The sequence below is a fragment of the Paroedura picta genome, chromosome 13 (assembly GCF_049243985.1).
Source record: "Paroedura picta isolate Pp20150507F chromosome 13, Ppicta_v3.0, whole genome shotgun sequence".
Classification (NCBI taxonomy): Eukaryota; Metazoa; Chordata; class Lepidosauria; order Squamata; family Gekkonidae; genus Paroedura; species Paroedura picta.
Genome location: NC_135381.1, coordinates 6,224,002 through 6,248,717, shown reverse-complemented (window position 1 = coordinate 6,248,717; position 24,716 = coordinate 6,224,002). Strand labels below are relative to the sequence as shown.

The window sequence follows — 24,716 nt, the reverse complement described above, 5'->3', positions numbered from 1 at the left end:
CTGGGGGTTCCAAGAGTGCCATAGAGTCTGTCCTTCGAAGCCTTCATTTCTTCCAGAATTGATCTCTGAAGCCTGGACATGAGCTTTAATTATGGGGGTTCTCCAGGCCTTACCTGGAAGCTGGCATCCCTAGCTGTACTAGTAAACCACAGCCCGTAATGTCCCAATATGATAGGAGGTTCCTAGAATCATAGAGTTGGAAGGGACCTCCACGATCATCTAGTCCACCCCCCTGAAGAATGCAGGAAATTCACAACTAAAACACCTTTTTTTGGTGTAGTGGTTAGGAGTGCGGACTTGTAATCTGGCATGCCAGGTTCGATTCTGCGCTCCCCCACATGCAACCAGCTGGGTGACCTTGGGCTCGCCACGGCACTGATAAAACTGTTCTGACCGGGCAGTGATATCAGTGCTCTCTCAGCCTCACCCACCCCACAGGGTGTCTGTTGTGGGGGGAGGAATGGGAAGGCGACTGTAAGCCGCTTTGAGCCTCCTTCGGGTAGGGAAAAGCGGCATATAAGAACCAACTCTTCTTCTTCTTCTTCTTCTTCTTCTTTTTTCTTCTTCATTTGTACCTTGAAAGGGCCAGCTTGGTGTCACGATTAAGGACAGCAGCCTTTAATCTGATGAACCAGATTTGATTCCCCACACCTCCTCCTCCGCATGCAGTCAGCCGGGTGACCTTGGGCTAGTCCCAGTTCTCTCAGAGCTCCCAGACCAACCTACCTCACAGGGTCCCTGTCGTGGGGAAAGGAAGGTGAGGCGGTTGTAAGCCGCTTTGAGACTCCTTCAGATAGCAAAAAAGTGGGGTACAAAGAACCAGCTCTTCTCTCTCTTATCATACCTCCAGATTCAACTAAGAAACTTCAGGCAAGAAGAAAAGGAGGGGAGAACTCGTATCCCAAGTTCCGAAAACGAAGCCTTAAACTTCCTTGAAAACCCGACGGTTGATCATTTCGACCACGTGCCGTTGCCTCAAAAGACATTTCAGTAAACGAGGCAAGATCTCCGAGAACTAACAATTTATTCGCGAAACACCCCGCGTATGACTTAAAACCATGTATAATGAAGCGCCCCGTTCTCTCTCCAGAATACAGAGCGGTTCCTGCACTTGATTTCCCAGTCCGGCCGCCTGCTCCGTGCACCATGACATACCGATGCGATTTTAAAACCGTCACAGGAGCCCGGGTGGAATTTAGTGCGCCACGGCTCCGACAGGTCAAAAATTAAAGATTACAAATTAAAGCGTAAATGCTCAAAATGTTCTACATGGGCTTTTATGGAAATGTAATAAACTTGCTCTCCCGTACGCCGGGATTGTACGTTTGTTTGCAAATGAGAGATAACAGCCGCTACAAAATATAACATGAATAAATGTATTTCTCGCGTTCGTTTCAAGGGGTGGTGGGGGGGGGGGGGGATAGCATTAGCCTGAAGCCCTAACCCGAGAGAGTTTAGACAGTCTTGGAGGAAGAGATTTGGCTGTGTGAATTAAAGATTTCAGTGTATTTCAACGCATTGGTTTCTCACAGGCTTTTTATCTATTCCACTCCATCCTAGAATCATAGAGTTGGAAGGGACCTCCTGGGTCATCTAGTCCAACCCCCTACATTATGCAGGACACTCCCAACCCTATCGCTCATCCACTGTCACCTGCCACCGCCTTGAACCTTCACAGAATCAGCCTCTGACCAAGAAAGCTAAGGGGAGAAGAGGACCGAGGTGGGATGGATGTAGGTTTCCAGAGAAGCAGCTATTGCTCTCGTACAGTGCAGAGTTTTCCCTGGGTTTCAGACTTCTGGGTTCTTCCCGACCCTTTATGATGTGCAGTACTTTCAAGCCACCTAATAAGTCAACCCCATAAACTGACTGAAAAGGTTTTATTATACAGGGTTTACCAAGGGAAACGGAAAACGTGCATCACGCCAGTGTAAAGTAGTCTGCCAAAACGTCGTTCTTCTGACCAAAGAGGCCTGTGGCTCGTTGAAATTCCAAAGGGACAGAGGTGGCTTTTTTCTTTAGATCTCTGTCAAAGATCTAGCGGGGAGAAAGAGACGGAGAAGGACAGAAGTTTAATTTCACATTCCTTTCGGGAACACCCTTTCCAGCCCAGATGTTCTGTCCACATCCAAAGGCTTCTTAATCGATTAGGGCCAGGCAGTTCACTAAAACAGGGGTAGTCAACCCGTGGCCCTCCAGATGTTCATGGACTACAATTCCCATGAGCCCCTGCCAGCGTTTGCTGGCGGGGGCTCATGGGAATTGTAGTCCATGAACATCTGGAGGACCACAGGTTGACTACCCTTGCACTAAAATATAGAGAAGGCTAGGCCGGGCTTTCTCAAGCTGGATTTCTTGACCATCTCAGAAGGGTTTCCTGAATTCATTTTATATTTATTTAACTTAGTTAAACATTTATCGGGTGACAGGACCATGTATGGTCAGATTGCCCCGCCCCTCTCCCAAAATGGCCAATGGTGAGACTGGGAGGGGCCCCAGGTGGGCGTGACCACAGCTCTGCTTCCCGACCCTATGTGCACGATCACAACAATTCTGGGGGGTTTTGAAGCCTGAAGAATGCTTCAGGGGTTTCTTTCTATTTCTAGTTGTCTGGGCGGTATTGTGGCATTGACTTTTTATTTTGCTTTTATTATCATCTGTCCTTTGATAAAGAGACAGAAAGCCAAACACACGTTGTATCCCACTGGGAATCAGTCCTACCTTCCACTGTGAAAGTTCAAACTTCACACCGCAGGAAACCAACCCCCCCTTCGAGGTACCGTTACCTCGTAAGACGTCAGCTCCAGGAGGTCAGTCAAGTCTTCCTCCGACTCGGATAGGGCTGTGTTGATCGAAGCAGCGGCTTTGGCCACGTCCGGGTGGTAATGCCTCTGCAGGGTCTGGGGTGCAGAGAACAAAATGGGAGGTAGCGGGGGGAACAACCTTTGTTCAAGTCCTGGCTGCCCTGAGAGGACGTGTTTCATCTATAGGGCCCACGTCTCTATTGTAGAGTGTATTCTTCCCTTCCTCTCCCCACCACAGACACCCTGGGAGGCAGAGAGAGCTCTGAGAGAACTGTGGCCAGCCCAAGGTCACCCAGCTGGCTGCGTGTGGAAGTGCGGGGAATCAAACCCAGCTGGCCAGATTACAAGCTGCCGCTCTTAACCACGATACCAAGCTAGCTCTCTAGGCTAAGGTCTCAGAGTCTTGGGTTCAAATCCTCCATCGGGACTAGAAAGTTGCTTCTCGGCACAGAATGTTCACTCTTGGTGAAGGGAAGGCATGAGGGAAACGCCTCTGTGCTCTCCTTGGTTGTCGTCCCCACCTCCCCATGCTTGGGACAACTTATTGAAGACTTTTCTGTTAGGTAGTAGCACTTGGCAGGTGCAGAATCTTAGGTGCCTCCTGCGGAGAGCTCCCTGAATGTTGCAAACTAGCAACGCCAAATCCTTACCACCAATCTGCTACTTTTCCACCCAAAGGGAGGAGCTGGTGTCCTTAAACTGGAATGAGCGTTTGAAAAGACAACCTTCCACGCAGTCTGCAGAGGGGGAACTTGGAACACTGATGCCTCATTCGGCTCATCTTTTTTTTTTGAGATTATTCCTTAAACTTCTCCAAAAACTCTTTCTGAGACGCACCTGGATCTCCCAGAGGGAGCTCTCTAGGGCCCGGCTCTCTGAAGGATCTTCTTCTTCCATCACGTACGGATCTGCTGGCAGCTCTGCAGATGAAGGAGCAAGTGATTACCGAGAAAAGGCCTGGAAACAGTCGTGCAATGAGATCACGGATCATGGGGACAAAGGACTACAATTCCCATGAGCCCCTGCCAATGGTTTAAGATAAGTTGAAGAATTACGTTGGGAGGATTTTATAGACAGCTTTAAATTGTTTAGGCTAAAAATTAAGGTCTGTCGTAACTCAGCCTTTCAGATAGAGCCGAGCCTGGTACAGGCATGCAGACAGGGACTCATGGGAATCGTAGTCCATGGACATCTGGAGAATCAAACATTTGGCCACTCTTGTTCTAGGCCAAGCTGGTTCTCTGTGTACAAATGTCAGTACCAGCAGGGGCTCATGGGAATTGTAGTCCATGGACATCGGGAGAGCCACAGTTTGGCCACCACTGTTCTAGGCCAAGCCTTTGTGTACAGCACTGGCAGGGGCTCATGGGAATTGTAGTCCGTGGGCATCTGGAGAACCACAGTTTGGCCACCACTGTTCTAGGCCAAGCCTTTGTGTACAGCACTGGCAGGGGCTCATGGGAATTGTAGTCCGTGGGCATCTGGAGAACCACAGTTTGGCCACCCTGGCCTAAAAAGTCCCACAAGCCTTGGCGTAGATTTCATAACCTTGTTCCCCAAACAGCTTCCCCAAGGAAGAGCCGCCCCAGACGCTGGACTTCCAGAAGCATTGAGGGGCTTTCTTCTCACCTTCGGGGCCGCCGGGCCTGTGGACGAGCACTTTGCACGAGGGGTGCCTCCGTAAGAGGTTGCAGATGAAGGGGATGGCCATCAGCAAAGCATCAGGAGGAGCGGCCAGGCAGAGGCGTGCCAGGCGCTTGGCAAAGGCCGCTACCAGGTAGGACGGCAGGTGCCTGTCGGACAAGAAGGGGGAGAATCCCTCTTTCATTACCCTTCCGTGATTCCAGAAAAGCACAAAGCTTCTCGAGACAGACATCCGAGAAGAAAACGAACTTGGTTTTTAGATTAAGGCTCCCTCCCCGACTGGACAAAACACAAGGGTCTGTCTAGTGCAGCCTTTCTCGCTTTTTAATTGAGAACCCCCTGAAACCTTCTTCAGACTTTGAGAAACCCCAGAAGTGGCAGAACATGGTTGGGAAGCAGAGCTGTGGACACGCCCACCCGGGGCCCCTCCCCTTCCCACCCCCTCCAGGCCCTTCATTGGCCATTTGGGGACAGGTGGGGTGGGGGGTCAACACGACCATACATGCTTGTATCACCTGATTTTTTAAAATCGTCCACTAGAGGGACTAAAACACGAGCAAGAACAGGAAAGAAACCAAGCAACAGGAAAATGTTTTTAAAAACAATGTTAATTCACTCCCACCCATTGGGGAAACCCTTCAAGAAACCCCGGGATTTCACAAAACCCTGGTTGAGAAAACCTGCCCTAATTAACAGCCTTTCTAGGGTAGGGTGTCCGCAGCTCATGCCCTGGGTGCCGTACTTGATAGAGGCACACTGGGCCCCATCAAGCCCTCATAGGGCACACTGGGCCCCATCAAGCCCCCTGACCAGCCTGTGCCGAGTGACGCCTGTCCCACAATGCTGTGCACCTGAGGCTGACCCCGGTGGCTGTTTGCATCAGACAGAGTGATGCCCGAAGCCCCCCCCCCTCCCCAGCGCAAACCCCCACAGCCCTCCTCCTGGCACGGGTGTCCATGTGAGCCGAGTTTTATACCAGCCATAAAGCGTTGTAATATCAAATCGTCCACTAGAGGGACTAAAACACGAGCAAGAACAGGAAAGAAACCAAGCAACAGGAATGCAGAACGTGGCAGAGCACAGAGCGTAAACAGGGCTCACAGTCTTTTCCCCGTGCTCGTACTTACGAAGACGACAAGAAGAGATCCAGCAAATGGAAAAATCGGGCGCGGTACTTCACGTAAAAGATGGAGGGGTCCAGAAGGCTGTAGAGTTTCTTATAGAAATCAGGATACTCCCTACGCAAAGGGGACAGACCAAACAGACCATGTGATGTGCTTCAGCCCAGAGAGAGAGAGAGAGAGAAAGAGAGAGATTGGGGCATGACAAAGCGGAGTTGTCGTCCTTTCAAGTCAATATAGTAAAAAATGAAAGTAACTAGCGGCCTACAATGCTACGGGCCAATTAACCAGCTCACTCTATGATTCACAATAAACCTGGGCAGGGAAATGTTATTGGAGAATGGGAGAAACTTACAGATTATGATGGAGAATCAGGACAAACAACCCGTTTAAGGCAAGAAGACTGATCGCTCCACCTAGAAGAGAATAGAATAAAGAATAAACGCATCACAAAATCTCTCCCGGACCATCCTACCTGCAGGACTGCCTCTCCTTACCTATGTCATAGGCGACCGTCAGGAAGTCGATCATGAGGGTGGGCTCGTTCAAATGAGGCAGGATGGAGTCGTGCAAGATCACCAGGACCTTCTTGTAGAGGCTGCTGGGGAGCTGCGGGCACAATGGGAAGAGAGAAGGGACAAAAATCACATTCAAGCACGTCTGCACTGGATAAGGTCCCCTCCAGAGGCGGCCTCGAATCTGGAGAACTCTGATTGCTTCCTCATTTCTACACAGGAAGCCTGCTGGGAGATCTTGGGCCAGTCTCTGTTCTAGTGGCCAGCCGCTGTGTGAAAAGGGAAGGGGATGGGAAGTCGCTTTGAGACACCTTTGGGTAGAGAAAAACAGGGTATAAAAACCAACTCTTCTTCTTCATCTCCCATTCCTCTGGTGACTGGGAGTGTGAGCCAGACTCCCGGGGATGCCTGGGGGAGGAGGGCAGAGGAGCAGAGGAGGAAATAAATCAGGATCTCTGCTACCTCTTCTCCTGAACCCGCCGCTAGGAGGATCGGGGCCTTGTGCCTCCTCCCCCTGCTCAGGCAAGCCACATGCAAAGGAGTCATGGCCCACTTTTGGGAAACAGCCTGCCATTTGAGAAGTTAGAAAGCTCACTGAAGGATCCCAAGAGTTTTAACCCCTCCTGAGGCATCCTGGCTACAGGGACTGCAGTCAGGGGGGAAAAGGGCTCTGTGATAGTCATCCAAGGCCTCCCGCTCTCACCTTATGTTTAAGAAACCCAAGCCACATCCTCTCAAAGGCCCTTCGGTGCTCCTGAAAACAAAGGAAAGAGCAAGGTTAACACAGCAAAGCTCTCCTCTCTCTCTCACACACACACACAAACAATTCCCAGACTCACTAATTCCTAGGTGTCCCACATCCAGACAGAACTGGCCTATCAGTGACTATGAACCTCCATGTGCAGAGGCAGTATACCCCAATACACCATCTCCACCAGGGAGGGTTAAATTAGGGGTATTGCTGTCCTGCCTTGCTCAAGAGCTTCCCAAAAACATCTAAACAGCTACTGGAGGGAACAGGATTCCGAAATAAGTGGATTCCTAGCCTCCAGCGAGGGAGTTCTGATACGGCAGCCCGACGCTAAACTGGTTAAGAGAAGCCAGTTTACCTTCAATTTCGACACTTTCCATTCCTCCTGGTTTGCTACGGAGAGGAGAGAAGGAGAAAGTAAACACACCATACCAGAAGCCGTTCTTCTTGCAGAACACGATCGCACCACCTTATTTGGTCAACATCTGCAGGTTTTATTTTGTAAAATCCTGCAATTAACTTTAGAATATGTCAGTCGGGATTCCCAACCAGGGGTCCATGGGGATACCAGAGGGGGTCCACAGCCTGTCCCCTCCTGCTTTAATGCAGCGGTAGTCAACCTGTGGTCCTCCAGTTGTTCATGGACCACAATTCCCATGAGCCCCTGCCAGCGTTTGCTGGCAGGGGCTCATGGGAATTGTAGTCCATGAACATCTGGAGGACCACAGGTTGACTACCCGTGCTTTAATGCACTCGGTCAGCAGCTAGTTGCTTCCAATGCTTGCCCTCCCCAGCATGAGTGAGTTTGCTCATGGTTTCTGCACCTGGGTGTGTGTGTATGGGGGGGGGGATCCTGTATGCCTACTCCTGCCTTAAACCACCTCCTCTCTCTCTTCCCCGAGTCCTCCTCGAGCCCGTCTGTTAATGGGGGCAGTGATGTCACAGAGAACCAATCCATTCCTGGGGCCATGATACTGTCCTACCTCGCAGGGCTGTTTTGAGACTATCAACCTAACATGTTGTTTTCCTGCTTTTGCACAGTTCTCCTAGGATTGCAAATATCAAAGGGGAGGCCTGGAGATCTCCTGGGATTATAACAGACCTCCAGGCAAACGAGAGGAGGAAGTGGCTGCTTTGGAAGGGGGGGGGGGGGAGGGAGGGAATCTATGGTGTTATTTCCTGCTGAGGTGCCACCCCAAATCCAGCTATCTTCAGGCTCCAGCCCCCAAATCTCCAGGACTTTCTCAACCTGGGCTTGGCAACCCTGGATCCTCCCCTCCTCATTTATCATCGCTACAGCCCTATGAGAGAGATAAGGCAGAGATCGTAACTGGCCCCAGTCAGCCCTTCAAGGTTTGTGACAGAGCGGGGGGATTTGAACCCAGGTCCCCCCAGGGTCGGAGCCCGACCCTCAACTCCCACTAAACCAGGCCGCCTGTAGAAAGCACCGTGCGTCCCGCCAACTCCATACAGACGTGGGAAGCGATCATTGTGAGCATCTCGCTCTCCTCACCGTGCTTCACAAGGAAGTTCTTGATCTCGCTCTCCTCGCTCGGCATGGAGACGGACGACAGGAAGGCAAAGGCGTTCTTCTGGAAGATGGGGAGCGGCTGTTTGGGGAAGGAGCAAAATTAGCACAAGGAGGAGAAGAGGACTAGATGGACCCCTGGTCTGACCCAGCAGGGCTCTTCTGATGTTCTGAGGAAGGCCTCGGCCTCTCCGCCCTGCGGTTGGCCCTCAAAGGGATTCATTGGCCGCTGCGTGAGGCAGGATGCTGGACTAGGTGGACCCCTGGTCTGATCCAGCAGGGCTCTGGAGAGCCAGTTTGGTGTAGTGGTTAGGAGTGCGGACTTCTAATCTGGCATGCCAGGTTCGATTCTGCGCTCCCCCACATGCAACCAGCTGGGTGACCTTGGGCTCGCCACGGCACTGATAAAACTGTTCTGACTGGGCAGTGATATCAGGGCTCTCTCAGCCTCACCCACCCCACAGGGTGTCTGTTGTGGGGAGAGGAATGGGAAGGCGAATGTAAGCCGCTTTGAGACTCCTTCGGGTAGGGAAAAGCGGCATATAAGAACCAACTCTTCTTCTTCTTCTTCTTCTCATCTTCTTATGAAGACCTCAGCCTCTATGCCCTGTTATTGGCCCTCAGGAGGAACTGGTTGGCCACTGTGGGAGACAGGAGGCTGGACTAGATGGACCCCTGGTCTGACCCAGCAGGGCTCTTCTGATGTCCTTAGGAAGGCCTCGGCCTCTCTGCCCTGTTGTTGGCCTTCCAGGAGAACTGGTTAGCCATGGTATAAGACAGGATGCTGGGCTAGGTGGACCACTGGACTGATCCAGCAGGGCTCTTCTCATGTTCTTATAAAGATCCTGACCTCTATGCCCTGTTGTTGGCCACCTGGAGGAACTGGTTGGCCACTATATGAGGCAAGATGCTGGACTGGGTGGACCACTGGTCTGATCCAGCAGGGCTCTTCTGATGTTCTTAGGAAGGCCATGGCCTCGGTGCTTGTCGGCCCTCCGCAGTACCTAGCTGTCCACTGTAGATGCAGGACTGAATAGGCTACAGGTCTGACTTAGCAGGACTTTTCTCATGGCCCCCAAGCTGAGAACGTGATTTCCCCCAGCAGTATGAAGAGTGTTCCCGCTGGAGTTATCATTCCCTCCACCCCAACCATCAAGTTCCAAGCCATCCTGGGCTCTCTTTCTCCGCCACACGATTGCTGGTACCTCTTTGGTCTTCTGCATGACGTTGCCGATGTTCTCGGCCACCGCCTTCATCGCGAAGAACCGGACGTCGTCCCGCTCCAGGTACTCTTGGAAGCGAGAGATCAGGAGGCAAGAATCTTCTTCGGCCGAGATCAAGCCCTTCACCACCAACTAGCGCGGAAAAGAGGGCATGGCGGGCATTGCTATAATTATCCTTAAGGGCATCATTGCACAACAAATTGTAATGACTGGGGAAGGCACTGGCCAACCTCCCCGTATTGAGTCTGCCATGAAAACGCTAGAGGGCGTCACCCCAAGGGTCAGACATGACCCGGTGCTTGCACAGGGGATAGCTTTATCTTTAAATCCACAAAGGCTTCGAATAACCCACAACGGCCTACCTTTAAAAGGTCTCGAGGGAAGTTGAGGCTCCAGTCTGCTTGGACCAGGGGGCGAGCAGCTTCCAGCTCCACAAATTTCATCAGGGTGCAGAGAGCAGCTTCCTTTGAAAACAGATGAGGCAAAGAGAAGTGGAAAAGGCAAGAGCCCTATGGGAAAAAATTCCCTTTATTTGGACTTCACTGGCGCAAAAGGATCTTTGCGATGCCGGCTTCATGCCCGTTCCTGGGACGTCAACCCTCAACACGCGTTCTCAGGACGGCCACAGAAAAGGAACTGGACACCCCGTGCAAAGAACATTCGTAGAAGAACATGATTGTGACATCTTGGCTGACGGCGGGTACGAGAGGGTCACTATGGCCTAATTTGCTCCCTGAGATGGCTACACCCCTCTGCACAGTGCCTTCGTCAAAAAGACCTGAACTCCCTGCACATAGAAAACGCATCAGAGACGAGGCAAAACTTTGAGCATGGCGTCGACACGCAGGAAAACAGTTTCTTTGGGGGCAGGGGTCTAATCTGGAACTCTCGGTCTCGGGAGCCCCCCCCCCCCCCGCACACACCTGAACTGGTAGAGCCCAGACCCCCTTCAGACTGGCTTCGACTTGGTCCTGCCCGACTCACTTTGATTTGGAAAGATTCGTGGCTCATCAACTCCGAAAGGCAGTGGACGCAACTGTTGTACCGATGTCGCATCCAGATTTTATACTTCTCTTCTGCGCTGTAGCTTTCTGAGGGGGAGGAGGAGGTACATTTACACCCTGCAAATGTAGTTTCTCCAGGCTAAAGAGCCCTAACCTCTTTCACCTTCCTTCACAAGGAAGCTGTTTCACCCCCTTCGTCATTCTAGCCGTCCTTTTCGCTCCCCCTTTTCTAACACTATAATGACTTTTTTTTTGTTTTGCTCAGTCACAGATTTTCTAAATGAGCAGAACAAGAAGAAAAGCATTCAAAGCAACCTGAAAAAATATAAACACACTTTCCTTAGGGGTGCAGCGCTCAGCCTGATAGAAACAGGACATCAATATGGCAAAAGACTGTCCCGGATGTGTGACATCTGCCCATGCTACCACCATTTCCTGCAATGCCTAGTTTGCACGGCCCTGATCCGTAGCGCCATCTTGGTGAGTGGCGGGCTCTAATCTGGCAAGCCGGGTTTGATTCCCCGCTCCTCTACATGCAGTAAGCTGGGTGAGCTTGGGCGAATGATGGTTCTGTTAGAACTGTTCTCACAGAGCAGTTCTTCCAGAGCTCTCCCGAGGAAGGTTAGGCGATGATCAGCCGCTTTGAGATTCCTTCAAGTAGTGAAAAGCGGGGTAGAAAAAAAAAGATCTCTCATCGATACCGCTAAGCTCACATAAGTTTTTATTTCAGACCCTTCGGCTCTAAAATGCCCAGCACTGGATCCCCGTGGGAATGTCTCACCTGGGAGGGATTCCTCTTCCGGAGGCAGCTGCCCCACAAACAGTTCACCCCGCTGCAGAAAAGCCCCAAAGAGACGGCTGCAAGTCCGGATAGCGCTCAAGACCACCTCGGCCTCCTCGGCCTGTTGGGAAAGGGAGCCCAGGTGGGCAGGAAGGAAAGGAGGACGGAAAAAGGTTTCATTTTAGATGCATCGGCCCAAGGCACGAAGCCAGGGTTAGGAGGGCCAGAAATGGCCCCACACTGAGTTGAAAACATTGACTGGCTGGTTCACTCTGCAGTCCTAAAGGGCTGCAGGACACCCTCCTACACCCACTGGTTGTCTACGTCCCACTAGCAACCCTGGGTGCCAGCCTCCAGGTGAGCCCTGCAGATCTTCAAGGGTTGAATGTTAAAAGTCTATTGCTTTCATTGGGCACAATTTTAAAAAAGAACTTCGGGAATTAAACTTTAGGAATATATACACACAGCCATTCAATCTTGCAGGTCCTAACTGCCACCAATTAGGTTTTTATGGTTCTATTCCCAGTCCTCCCCACACATTTTGGGTTTTGTTTTGGGACCTAGGGATCTCCTGGAATGCCAGCTCATGGCCAGGTGACAGAGATCAGTTCCCCCTGGAGAAAAGGGCTGCTTTCTCAGGATGCCAGCCTCCAGGTGGGACCTGGAGATCCCCTGTAATGCCATCTCATGGCCAGGTGACAGAGACGAGTTCCCCCTGGAGAAAAAGGCTGCTTCCTCAGGATGCCAGCCTCCAGGTGGGACCTGGAGATCCCCTGGAATGCCAGCTCATGTCCAAGTCACAGAGATCAGTACCCCCTGGAGAAAAGGGCTGGTTTCTGGGGATGCCAGCCTCCAGGTGGGGCCTGGGGATCCCCTGGCATTCCAGGAGACTGTAGGGCATCGCAGCCCCCTGCCGCCCCTGTCCTCCCCATTCCCCAAATCCCCAGGCGTTCCCCGCCCGGACCTGCCTCCCCCGGGCGCCTGCCCACCTGCAGCAGCTCCAGGATGTCGAAGACGCGGTTGGCGTGGCTCCGGCCGGACAGCAGCGCCTCCAGGCAGTCGCCCAGCGTCGCCTCCGCAGCAGCCATGGCCGGACGGCTCCTCTCCCCACGTGCGCGGAAGGGAAGGGAAGGAGGAAGGACGCCCGGCTCGCCCCGCCTTCCCTCCGCCTCCCTTGCGCCCCTTCTGGCCCAGCAGACGCGTGCAAGGCGCTGAAGCCGCTCCTTTGCGCGCCGGCGCAGGGAACTCTGTTTTGGAGGGGGGCTGTAATCTCATCCCCCCCCCCTTATCCACTTCTAGGTTCCAGCCCGAAATCGCCTGGAGTCTCTCCAGTGCGCCTGCCCTTGCTTGGCAGGTTTAGCCCAGAGCGGGCTCTCAGCCTGCGGATACAGGAGGCTGCTTTGCGCTGGAGCCGATGCCCAGCCGTGCCCGATCCTGTCCGATCTGGGAATCGAGTCAGGGCGGATCCCGGGCTAGGCTTCGGAGGGGAGGCCTCCACGGATTGGGGTGGGCGTCCCTCCAAGGAGCACGAGGGGTCATGGTGCAGAGGCAGGCAATGGCAGACCACCTCTGGACGCTGGGTGGGCCAAGGAGCACTAGGGGGTCATTATGCGGAGACAGGCAATGGCAGAAAACATCCTAACGTCCCTGCCTAGTATTTGGATGGGAGACCTCCAAGGATTTGGGTGGGAGTTCCTCCAAAGGACACCAGGGGTCATTATGCAGAGGCAGACAATGGCAGGCCACCTCCAAATGTCTCTAGTCCAGCAGCCGGACAATCCTCGCGTGGCCTAACATACACACCATACGATAAATAACATAGTCTTTGGTCCAAGTTCTGCCACACCAACGGGGCAAAAAGTCCAGAAGCCCTCCCACTGTCACCCCCCCAAGCATACAGAGCATCACTGCCCCTAAGGCTGGCAGGGGCTCATGGGAATTGTAGTCCATGGACATCTGGAGGGACGCAGTTTGACTACCCCTAGACCTTGGGGTTCACAGCCACTCATGGGCCTCTGCTCCAGATGTTTATCCAGTTGCCTCTTGAAGATTCAGCACTACATACTGTTAATTAGCGGGAACTTACTACCCTCCATAAAAAAAAATCTCCAGGTACCTCCAGGTAGGTGGAAGTTGATCATCTCCCTCTCCTACAAATGTTTTCACCTTTTCAGCGGACTTACCTTGAAACCCGTTTTAGTATTCGTGTCTCCCCAACAGAACAGCAGGCCGGGCTAAATGGTCTTTCCGGTTAAATCAAAGGTCGAAGAAGGCCTTGGTTGAAGAGAATCTACAGAGGTGCCGGTCCCAAATTTGGGACCCCCCGAACTCTTTATGCAAACCTAGTTCTGAGACTGAAACTATTTTTGAAACATGCCGCTAACTCAGGCACCAAGAGCCTTTTCAGTGTTGGCCCCGACCTGGTGGAATGAGCTCCCAGGAGAGCTGAGGGCGGAGCTGACAAAGTTTCACAGGGTCTGTAAAATGGAGCTTTTCAGCCAGGTATTTGGTTGAGGGCAGGACTAAGATCTAGCCCCCCCCCCTTCCAGGCTGCACTGTACCATCTTGTGACCCCCCTCAGGGATTGGCTGTAGGCAGAGGGACACTTTTTAGGCATCTTCTTGATGAACTTTAGTGTTTCATGGGGTAGGGAGGGATTACTGGGTTTTATGTCTGACGTAACCCACCCTGAGTCATTCGAAAGAGGCAAGGACTGTCTTTGAGACCCCCAAACCCCCCAATTCTGCATTCCATAGGGATCAAAAAGCCACTGCAAATGAGAGTCAGGAAACTCACGTATCTTTTTGTTGGGATTTTGTTAAGCCCCGTGTTGGTCTAGGGCTGTAATAAAGACCAAATGATGCGGCGGATGTTATACAAATGTACACTTTATTACACTTTCAGGTAGGATACAGCACAACTCCTTACAATCCTACTGGGTCAAGTACAAATGTGTTGTGTTCATAAAGGTATTTACAAGTTCCTAGCACGCTTGGGAGGCGGAGAGAGGAAGAAAGGGAGGAGGAGGGGGAGGAGGAGAAATCTAAAGTTTCATCTGAACCGTACGGGGAAACAGAAACGGCCCCTGAGCCAGTCAAAAGCAGAAGACGGACATTATAAGATGGGGGGGGTGGGGGGACGGGGGGTGGGGGTGTACCTCTGTTTTGTATGTTACATTAAGTTCATGCAGGGATTTTATTTTTCAAACAGAAGACAATATCGGCGGTCCAACCAGGGCTACCTATCACATCGAAACAGATAAACGTCAGCACAGAAACGGGGGCGGAAATCTATCGAGAGCCGCATTCCTGCGCACGCCTCGCTCGAAATGAACGGGGACGGCGTCAAATCTCGGACTGGCTTCTGAGTCAAGGGTCATTTCGCTTTGCGGCGTTTGCACGGGAAATTATCCCAGCGGTTTCCGCAACTGTCCGGACCGACTGCTCCAGGGCCCGCGGGACGCTCCGAAACGCAAAGCGATACGCTCCGGGGACGGGGTTTCAAAACGGCTTCGGTCGGAGGAACCCGACAAGCACAGCTGAGCACAAACAATCACGAACGGAATATCCGTAGAAGGATGAGCCGGCGAGGAAAGCGGGAAGCAGCCGGAGGAAAATGTGGAGGGGGCAGGAGCCCTGGAGAGGATTCCTGGGGGCTATCGCGGTCGGTTGCCGGGCCAAGGGCTGCCCATCTATGCCCGTAAGATATTTAATTAAGACCAGGATCTGTGGGAGGTGTGCATGGCTAGCCTATGGAACCATGGATTTCGGGCAGGGATTTGTGCTGCAGTCAACCCCGGGACGGAAGTCTGTTTTCTCAAAACTCTCAGCCTTTCCGATCTGCGAAAGGCTGCGGCGGAAGCGGCCGGACAAGCCTTTAACTGTGCTCAGCGTTTCCGTCACGTGCGCCTGCTCCTCTCTTTTGGATCGTGGCCTTGGCTAAATGGGAGGGGAGATATTAAACAAAAAAAATCCCCCACTCAAGGAAGCTTCTTGCTAAAATCACGCACACACGCGCACACTGAATATCCCATATTTCAGGGATGGCCAAACTGTGGCTTCTCCAGACGTCCATGGACTACAATTCCCAGCATGGCAGGGGCTCATGGGAATTGTAGTCTATGGACATCTGAGAGCCACAGTTTGGCCCCTCCTGCCGTATTTCTTTGTCCTAACGGCCTGCTAGGTAGTACAGCAACCAAAGCAGGGGACTCATTCCCGGACGTAAGCAGTGTCCAGTTAATGTCCATAAAAAGGCCCTGGAGAAAGAAATTGGGGGCTGGGGGGAGCCACAGCTGTTCCAACTGGATCCCGGCCTGCTCAAGAACCTGGAAGAGTGTTGTGTGCTGCTTCGCAGAAGTGGGAACTCCAACACTTGCTCAAAAGGGTTTAAAAAAACAACAACACACAAACCTTTAGAAAAGGAATCACACGACCACGGTACTCCTACTTTTTGCTCCTATGAAGGATCGATTAGAATTCACTTTTCTACTTCTTCCTCCGGAGCAGAAAGGGTTAACTTGAACGTTTCAAAAGAGGATCTACAAACTTGGAACACAAGGCAAATGTGGGACGGAAATCCGCCTCGTCCCCCCCACTGAATCTGGGATGCCCCGTGGGAAGGACACCCAAACCAATATTAAGCAAACGTTTTCTTTTACGAATTAAGGGGGCGTGGGGAGAGGGTGGGGAGTCACAATTCAACACACATGGCCACTATCACACAGAATTCTTTTTTTTTTTCGTTCCTTTTTTGTCTCTCCAAAAAACCCACATGCCTACAACATTCATTAGGTGAAGAAAGAAAGAAAAAAAAGGTAAAAGAGAGCCGAAGGGATGGGGAGTCCAAAAACTGTACACCAAATGAAACAAACCGACAAATGAAAAACTGATTCAAACTAGCAAATGTTTTGTTAAAAAGACTTGCCAAAAAATGGAGCCTGGAATATGGTTTGTAATTACAAATATTTACAAATCTTCACATTGATTGGCTAAAGGCTTTCGCTTTTCCTGTTTGCTAAGCCCATCGCCCTGGGCATTCGGCAAAAGGCTGGATTCGAATGCAACTTCCAAGGAACGAGAGACATGACAGTTTCGCCAAGTGCTATCGGGGGTCCCTGCTGCCCTCTCAGACTGTAAGCCCACGCTTGAGGCAAGATTCCCACCCCCACCCCCGCCAGTGATGACCATAGACTACAATTACTATGAGCCCCTGCGAGTACAGTCAACTGGCAGGGGCTCATGGTGCCTGTACTCTCTGGACACCTAAAAAGCCACCGTTTGGACGCCTTGAGTCTAGAACATGCAGACAAAATTTGACAGATGCCTGAACACAATCTTGTCGTTACATTTCGGTGGAAAGAAGTGTAGATCGAATTTACACGCTACGGAGTCGGAACGAGCAAATGGACAACAGGTAGGCATTCTGCTGGGATGATGGGGAAGCATCCTCTGAATGCATCCTAGCTTAGAGAGAGGTGCACTGCAGAAGCATTTGCTGTTCAAGAGCCTCCAGCACGAACAGAGAAGATTCGTGGCCTCGTGGAAGAGGCGTGTCTTGCGAGAAACCGGCCTTATGCTTCCAGGAAGCTCAGAGGAGTGCGTTGCTTCTGCCTCCCGCTACAGAGCCTGACGCTCAACTGGGCTTGTTGGGTGCCTTCAAGCGGACCGGGGCCCTCATCTGCACTTTGGCTTGCTGGGTTTGGCTGTCGACGGGCGCTGGGGCCTGGGCCGGGTTGGGGACTCCGGGGCCCTGGAGTTGGGGCGATGCTGTGGTGACCACCTGCTGCTGGATCAGTTTCTGCTGGACCACTTGAGCGGGAGCGGTGGTGGCCGGGATCACTTGGACTTGCTGCTGTCCTGCCGTCGTCTGGGACAAGGTGACCGTCTGCGGCTGAGCTTGAACCTGAGCCGGGGGGCATGACAAATACATTCGCTATCTGATAGCTCGCTTCCTAGGCACCCACCGTCCTTCTCCTTTTTTGGGGGGTGGGGGGCATTGTGGAGAAGGGGGTCCCTTCAGGTACCAAGGACCCAGACTGTTTTACACCTTACAGGTAAGAACTGGAACCTTGAACCTGAACTTCTTTATATAAAACATTTATTGGCTGCTATTCTGCCTTACAGGGACTCAAGGCAGCATCCAAAGGGGTCCCTGCTCAGGAGGGCCTGAACATCTAGAGCAGCAGGTATGTGCAAGGGGAGGGCTATTCCGGCCCGTACTGGGCTGGTGCGGTGGGAGGTAGGAGGGAATAGGATGAGGTTATGCTGCCAGGGGATTTTATAACTGTAGGTTTTGTTGTAAACTGCCACAAACAGGCTTGGACTGGGAGCGGCGGTCAATAAATCAAATAATAAAAATTAAAAAAACAAAGTGAGCCCCTGCAAAATGCAGTAAAATGCTTACGAACCCGCCAATTTAAAACCAACAATTGAAATCTGCTGGGTGCTGGGGAAAAACCTGACAATTTGCAGCTTACCTAGATCTTTTAACCCCCCCCCCCCCCCAATTTCCATCGTTCTGAAAGGGAACCCACGGAGCACAGAGAGCTGACAAGCAACCACTCCCATGAGCCTCACCTGCTGGGAAACGGACACCATTTGCTGAATGTTCGCCACAGCGGCTTGCTGCGAGACCACCTGCGGGATCTTTGCGACCTTGAAGAATGATGGAGCGGGGAGGGGGAGGAGCAAAGGTCTGTGTTAAAATGCTTGGCAAATATTTGCTTTCAGACAGTGGGCTCTGCTCCACACTGATTCACTTGGGAGGAGGGTGAGAAGGAACTGATTTATGTAGCATAGAAGAAGCCCTGCTGGATCAGACCAGGGGTCCATCTAGTCCAGCATCCTGTCTCACACAGCGGCCAGCCAGTTCCTCTGGAGAGCCAACGACAGGTCATGGAGGCTGAGCCCCTACTCCTGAGGTTGCCTCTGGGCTCTGGGATTCAGAGTTTAGTGCTTCTGAAGGTGGAGGTTCCCCTCAGCCACCACGGCTGATGGGCTTATCCTCCATGAATCTCTCTCGCCCCCTTTCTGAGCTGCTCATTCCTCATTACATCCTCTTGAAGCAAATCCTGCATTTTAATCAGCCTCTGTGTACAGAGGTATTCCCTTCTGCCCGTCCTAAACCAGCTGACCCCATCCGCTCCCCTGGATGCCCTCTGCGTCCACTGAGTTCTGTCAAAGCTCTCTCAGCCTCACCTCCCTCCCAGGAAGTCTGTTGTGGGGAGAGCGAGAGAAGCTGATTGTCAGCTGCTTTGAGACTTCTTTGGGCAGTGAAAAGTGGGGTATAAAACCCAACTCTTCTTCTATTTTGGACTGCTGGTGCTGACTACCAGCTCCACAGATGGGGAGTGGGGGACACAGCCAGACTCATAGAATCATAGAGTTGGATGGGGCCATAAAGGCCATCTAGTCCAACCCCCTGCTCAACGCAGGATCAGCCCTAAGCATCCTAAAGCATCCCCGGTACCTGTATTTGGGTCTGGACTTGCTGGGCCCCACCAGGTTTGTGGGTCTGAGAAAGAGGAGCTGTTAGGAACTGCGTCTTGATAGCCGGTTGCGTGGCGTAGGTGACTTTTTGCTGCTGCGACGTCTGCTGTTGGGCCTGGACTGTGACTTGCTGGGGGTTGATCTGTAGAGACAACACACGGTTTAACGTGTTAGTTATCGACAGCACGAAGCCCTGCCGGTAGAACCCTTTCTTCTTGCTCGAAGAAAAAAAGGGAAGAAAGGGAAGAAAGAAAACGCAGAAAATGGAGAAAGAGAAGGTGGAAAGAAAAACGAGAAGGCAGAAAGAAGGTGGAAAGGAAAAGGCAGGAAAAGGAAAGAAAGAGAAGGTGGAAAGAAAAAAGAGAAGGTGGAAAAGAGTTGGAAAGAAGATAGAAAAGGGAGAAAGTAAGTTGAATGAAAAATGAGAAGGCAGAAAGAAGGTGGAAAGGAGAAGGCAGGAAAAGGAAAGAAAGAAGGTGGAAAGAAAAACGAGAAGGTGGAAAAGAGTTGGAAAGAAGATAGAAAAGGGAGAAAGTAAGCTGAATGAAAAACGAGAAGGCAGAAAGAAGGTGGAAAAGGGAGGTGGAAAAAGCAGAATGAAGACAGAAAGGAGAAAGAGAAGGCAGAAAAAAAAGAAGTGGAAAAAAAGAAGGTGGAAAAAAGGTGGAAAGAAAAGACAAAGAAAATGAACAGAAAAAGGCAGAAAGAAGGTGGAAACAACAGGGAAAAAAGATAGAAAGAGGATAGAGAAGGCTGAAAAAGGAGGAAAAAAAGACAGAACAAAGGCAGAAAGAGAAGGTAGAAAAAGGAGAGAAAGGCAGGAAGAGAGAAGAGACCTTTTGCTGAACGGCCGCTTGTCCTTGGGCAACCTGGGGCTGGATGGCTTTCTGCTGCTGAGCTGCCTGGTGATGGTGCTTGAGCTTCAAGAGCTGCTGGACATGCAGCGGCTGGGCCACCACCGTCTGCCCTCCTGCGTGGGACGAAAAAAGAAGGGGAGGGTGAGCTTCTTCCAAGATAACACCTGAGATTCCCGAGGGACAGCTTCTCTCAAAATGCCAGAACGCGAGGACACCCGACGCAGCTGATGGGCAGGAGGGGCGGGGAGGGCAAAAGGAAAGCCTGCTTTACGCAGAGAGTAACTACTACGTGGGATTCACTGTCAGAGGACCTAGTGATGGCCACAGGAAACAGCAGCCTGAAAAGGGGATGAGATACCTTTTCCTCCACGAATCTATCAACAGCAGCACCTTCCGAGGCACTATGCTTCTGAATCCCGGAGCCAGGAGACAACCCAGGGAGAGCGGGGGTGGCTAGGCCTTTATGCCCTGTTGTTGGCTTTCCAGAGGAACTGGTGGGCCGCCGCATAAGGTGAGATGCTGGGCTACTAGACTGGCCACTGGTTAGAAGCTCTAGATCAGGGGTAGTCAAACTGCGGCCCTCCAGATGTCCATGGACTACAATTCCCAGGAGCCCTTGCCAGCATTCGCCAGCGAATGCTGGCAAGGGCTCCTGGGAATTGTAGTCCATGGACATCTGGAGGGCCGCAGTTTGACTACCCCTGCTCTAGATGTACCAGCCACTCTCTTCCCTTACGCTGATTGTTAAGAGCTATCAAGTTTCTTCGTAGTTCTTCTCTTGCTGGCCCCTTGCTTGTTTCCGTTCCCCGTTCGAGCCGTCTAACCTGCATCAGCTCCATCTCTCGTGACGGCCCTGGAAAGGTTTCCCGAACTGCCACCAAATCTTTGGCATTACTTAACTTTAAACTTATTAATTTTTTTAACATTTGTTAAACATTTCTCGGGTGATAAGTTGACCTGCTCCCCCCTCCCAATGACGACCCTGGAGGGGGGTGGGAATGGGAGGGGCCCCGGGTGGATGGGTCCGCAGCTCTGCTTCCCAACCGTATTCCGCATACATTTCAAGGGTTTCTCGAAGCCTGAAAAATATTTCGGGTCTTTCTCGATGGAACAAAAGGGAAGAAAAGCTGCCATATTTTGTGTTTTCCTTTGCCTCATTGCACAGCGTATAGCGGGTCTGCTCCCTAGGGGGGTTTTGGGGTGCGAGAGGACGAAAGCTGAAATGGAAAGAGCTCAGAATCGTTCTGGTTCCCCCCCCTCTCCTCTCCCTCCCCACAAACACCTCGAATTCCAAGAAGCTGGGTGATACCTGCGGCCTTCTGCGGCTGCCCAATAGCGACGCTAATCCCGGCGACAGTGACGGGGAGCGTGGTGACTCCTGCGGAAGATACCACGGCGGCCGGCACGGACACAACCGGGGGTTTCGCCAAGGCCACCTGGGCCGCTTGCGGCGTCTGCGCCTGGATCTGACCTTGGGCTTGAAGCTGCGAAGCGGCAACACGAGTCTAAGCAGTAAGGAATTCAGATTATTGCACAGGCAGAGGGAAGAGGGGCCCGGCTGCTCTTTTTTTGGGGGGGGGGGGATGAAAAGTGGTGGTGAGAGGCCAGCAGTCGACCCCCATACACAGAAAGGCCCCAGCTTCAACCCCATACAATTAATTGCTAAGGTATCCAATCCAGAGGCCACAGAAGAGTACAGGAGCCTGGAATTGGAAGGGGCCTCCTGGGTCATCTAGTCCAACCCTCTGCACTATGCAGGACACTCAGAACCATATCGCTCATCTACTGTCACCTGCCACCCCCTTGAACCTTCACAGAATCAGCCTCTCCGTCAGATGGCTCTCCAGCCTCTGTTTAAAAATCTCCAGAAATGGAGAACCCCCCACATCCCACTTCTGGGGTTTCTCAAAGCTTGAAGGATGTCTCAGGGGTTTCTCAACAGTCAAAAGGGCTGAATGAAAGAGGCATCCTCCTTAGGCAAGGGGGAACTACATGCCCCAGCAAGAGTGCATAGCTCTTGTCTCTCTGGCAGAGCGACACCTGTGAGTCTTCCTATAACACTCAAAAAAGATTGTCTGCAATGGGGGACTTCATGAGAGGTGACAGGATGGCCGGCCTTCGGGGGGTGCTGAACTCCCCACCTGGCCTCCGGACGTCAAACTTCCCCCAACGGGTTGCTAAGCAGTAAAAGCTCTAAGGAACCGCCCCTCTGAGCTTCATGCTGCTCTTAAGCCATGAGGTCTAGAAACTCACCTTGCGCACCTTTCTGAAAGGGAATTTAGCACTCCACAAGAGCTGCCCTCTTGCGCCTCTGAGTGGCCGCATTCCGCTATTGCAGATGTCAGCTGGACAGATACTCCCCTCTCCATTCCCCCAATTGCAGCCACCTGGGAAGTACCCTTGGGCAGACATTCACAGGGCAGGGGGGTGGGGAGGGAGGTAACTCACCAAGCGAGCAACCTGGAGGTTGGTGACGGTGGTGCCCGTCAGGACCGCCCCGGGCCTTGGTGCCGCGACGGCCGTGAGCTGCTGGGGCTGCTGCTGCTGCTGCACTTGGACTTGCGTGCCCTGCTGCGGGGCTCCTCCCGACGCCTGCTGCTGGGCGGCCTGCTGCTGCGGAAGCTGCAGCTTCTGCTTCTGCAACTTGATCAGCTGTTCCTGGAAGGATTCGCTTGTTTTATTTCTTGTGGGGAGCCACACGTCTCGGGGAGGTCTGAGACTTGTCTGACAGCCAGGGCAAGGGACGGTGGGAGGTGGACGTTGCCGGCATCCGCCTAGTGGTCCCTGGAGGAACTGCCACCCAAATCCTTGGAGGTCTCCCATCCAGATACGGCACAGGGCCAGTCCTGCTTAGCATCCGAGATCTGGGCTGTCCAGGTCCGGGGTTACTACATGACACAGTTTGGCCACCCCTTCTACTATATGAAGTTGGCCCTCAATGAGTTGAACAGAGGGAAGCAACACACATTTCCCTAGAGGCCCTTGCAGAAGCCCAAACCACCATCCTTTCTCTGGCTGTTAAAGCAGCATTGCAGTTTTTTGTCTGGAGAGCTGGACCGGATGTGGCTTCCAGTCCCTACTGGCCATGACGCTCAGCAGGAGACCTTGGGCCAAACATTCTCAGAGCTTCACCCACCTCGCAGAAGTGTTGGTGAGGCTAAAAAAGAGGGGAAAAAAGAGGCCCACATGGCCTACAGTTCCCATGAGCCCCTGTCGGCATGCTGATGGCAGGGGCTCATGGCAATGGTAGGCCATGGATCTCTGAAGAGCTACATTTTGACACTAAGATAAAAATGCACAGAATAGAACCACGGTGATGAGCACTGCCCTCCAATCCAGGTGTGAGATTTCCTTCCACAAAGCTTTGGAAGTGACACCGGTGGAGTGGAGAAAGCCCGTGGCCGCGTGACTTGCAGGGCGCTGCCCTCACCTGCGACAGCTTCCCCACCGCTTTGATCTGGGCTGGTGACTGGGCCTGGGATTGGGCCTGGGGCACCTGGACCTGTGCGGCCGCCTGCTGCTGTTGCTGCTGCTGCCGCAGGATCTGGAAGTGGGCCTGGGAGAGCGTTTTCCCCGAGAGCTGAACACCCGCTGGAGCTGCTGAAAAAGAGAAATGGGGGGGGGGAGAATCAGGGCAAGGGGCCGTCAAGGGCTAGGAGCCCCACGGTATACAGAGAACGCTCTGTCTGCGGGTCTGGATTCTTGGTGCTTGAGGACCATCAGTGGGAGGACGTCTATGTAGAAAACCCACAAGAGAGATGAGCTGTGGAAACATTGTGCGCTCACTGGTATTACTCGGAAACCAGAAAGGCTTATGGGCCGGTCAAACGGGAAACGAACGATAGGCAGAGGAGGCTGCATTCTAATCGCAATCAGATGCTGAAAAATCGACCCTCTCACCTGGCGTCACCTGGGTCACCAGCGATCGTGGCTGAGTCTGAACCGGGGTCAGGTTGGTAGTCACCACGGCCGAGGCTGTCACAGAGGTGACCGCTCGGACCCCTGGAGTCGAGGCTATGGTCACCAGTTCTGCCGAGGCAGTGGGCGTTGCACCTGACCTCTGCTGGGCGTGCACCACCTGGGCCGTGGCCGTGCCCCCGGAGGCCTGCAGGAGGAGGGAAGGTGCTAATATTCACTGGAGAGAAGGCAGTGGGCCTCCTGACTGTTTTAATGTGAGTGACTAACGGGTTTAAAAAGCTGAAAAGGTTTTAACTCAACACGGAACGGACGCTCACTCACCCCCAGCGTCCCAGGGATTACAGGTGACGCCAGCCGTTTGTTGATTGGCTGAAAGGTGGCAGCCGGAGCTCCGGGCACGGTGTTCACGATAACGTTCCCACTCACGGTGGCTGAAAGCAAAGCCGAGGTCACTCGGAGACCGCCGCCCGAATGAGCGTCCTGAGTTGCGTTTTCTCGTCCCCCGCCGTGTTCCGTAACTACGCTGGGTGCCGCTTACCTGTCTGTATGCTTGTTCCAGTCACGGACGTTTTCATAGTGCCCGCCTGGTTGCAAAAGCAAAAAAGACAATCCGCAGTCAATCACAGTCAAAGATCAAGGTCACAGGGACCGTAAAGGCCCGAAGGGAAGTGAAAAGCTTTAAGCTTCAGCTTCCTCAAAAACGGAAGTCAAATGTGCGCCGGTTACAGGCTCAAGTTTCGCGAATCCTTTGTCAGTGATAATTGACTACAAGAAAACCAAGCGACCAAGGCACGAAGTCCGTTTCAGACAATGTACAAAGGCTCTCTCTCACCAATCAGGCTTACAAGGATTCAACAGCCCAACGACAGTCCCAATTCTCCCCATCGTTGGGTTGTTGAACTCTTGTAAGCCTGATTGGCATTCGGGTTGTTTACCCCTTGAATGGATTACTTCAAGCACACGCAAAGGAACAGACTGCACGATTTTTCTCTCCCTTGACGAAAGCTTTCTACTAAATATGGACGTCGTACGTGACAAAAAGGATATTTTATAGGTTCGGTTACTAGGGCCTCCACATAA

The 24,716-nt window shown here is 52.5% G+C and overlaps 2 protein-coding genes across 13 annotated transcripts in view; both read right to left on the bottom strand.

Annotated features, from left to right (window-relative positions):
- Positions 1-1,866: 1,866 nt before the first annotated feature.
- NOC4L (nucleolar complex associated 4 homolog) lies at positions 1,867-12,539 on the bottom strand. The gene is made up of 15 exons (XM_077308370.1): positions 12,361-12,539; positions 11,372-11,492; positions 10,571-10,677; positions 9,949-10,050; positions 9,569-9,718; positions 8,349-8,445; positions 7,194-7,228; positions 6,788-6,838; positions 6,067-6,178; positions 5,925-5,985; positions 5,576-5,686; positions 4,434-4,597; positions 3,642-3,724; positions 2,787-2,900; positions 1,867-2,037 (listed from the first exon to the last, which is right to left on the bottom strand). The coding sequence occupies exons 1-15, from the start codon at positions 12,457-12,459 to the stop codon at positions 1,921-1,923; spliced, it is 1,524 nt and encodes a 507-aa protein (XP_077164485.1). The 5' UTR covers positions 12,460-12,539; the 3' UTR covers positions 1,867-1,920.
- Positions 12,540-14,241: 1,702 nt separating this feature from the next.
- The window catches only part of EP400 (E1A binding protein p400), a 61,625-nt gene continuing 51,150 nt past the window's right edge, over positions 14,242-24,716 (bottom strand). For 10 of the 12 annotated variants that reach the window (XM_077309083.1, XM_077309084.1, XM_077309078.1 and 7 more), the window contains 10 exons: positions 24,175-24,220; positions 23,958-24,067; positions 23,619-23,823; positions 23,149-23,318; positions 22,167-22,376; positions 21,028-21,223; positions 19,698-19,831; positions 18,842-19,003; positions 17,950-18,027; positions 14,242-17,275 (listed from right to left, as the gene is read on the bottom strand). In XM_077309083.1, the coding sequence (XP_077165198.1) occupies positions 17,006-17,275; positions 17,950-18,027; positions 18,842-19,003; positions 19,698-19,831; positions 21,028-21,223; positions 22,167-22,376; positions 23,149-23,318; positions 23,619-23,823; positions 23,958-24,067; positions 24,175-24,220 (1,581 nt within the window). In that variant the 3' untranslated portion in view covers positions 14,242-17,005. The remainder of the gene's footprint in view (positions 17,276-17,949; positions 18,028-18,841; positions 19,004-19,697; positions 19,832-21,027; positions 21,224-22,166; positions 22,377-23,148; positions 23,319-23,618; positions 23,824-23,957; positions 24,068-24,174; positions 24,221-24,716) is intronic. The other 2 variants (XM_077309079.1, XM_077309090.1) reach the window with 1 other exon arrangement.

Excerpts from the sequence above, each read along its gene's own strand:
- NOC4L (XM_077308370.1), bottom strand. The coding sequence starts at position 12,459 with ATGGCTGCTGCGGAGGCGACGCTGGGCGACTGCCTGGAGGCGCTGCTG. Across the intron at positions 10,678-11,371 it reads GGAAGAGGAATCCCTCCCAG|AAAGCTACAGCGCAGAAGAG; the intron begins GTGAGACATTCC and ends CCTCCCCCTCAG. Across the intron at positions 10,051-10,570 it reads ACGAATCTTTCCAAATCAAA|GAAGCTGCTCTCTGCACCCT; the intron begins GTGAGTCGGGCA and ends CTGTTTTCAAAG.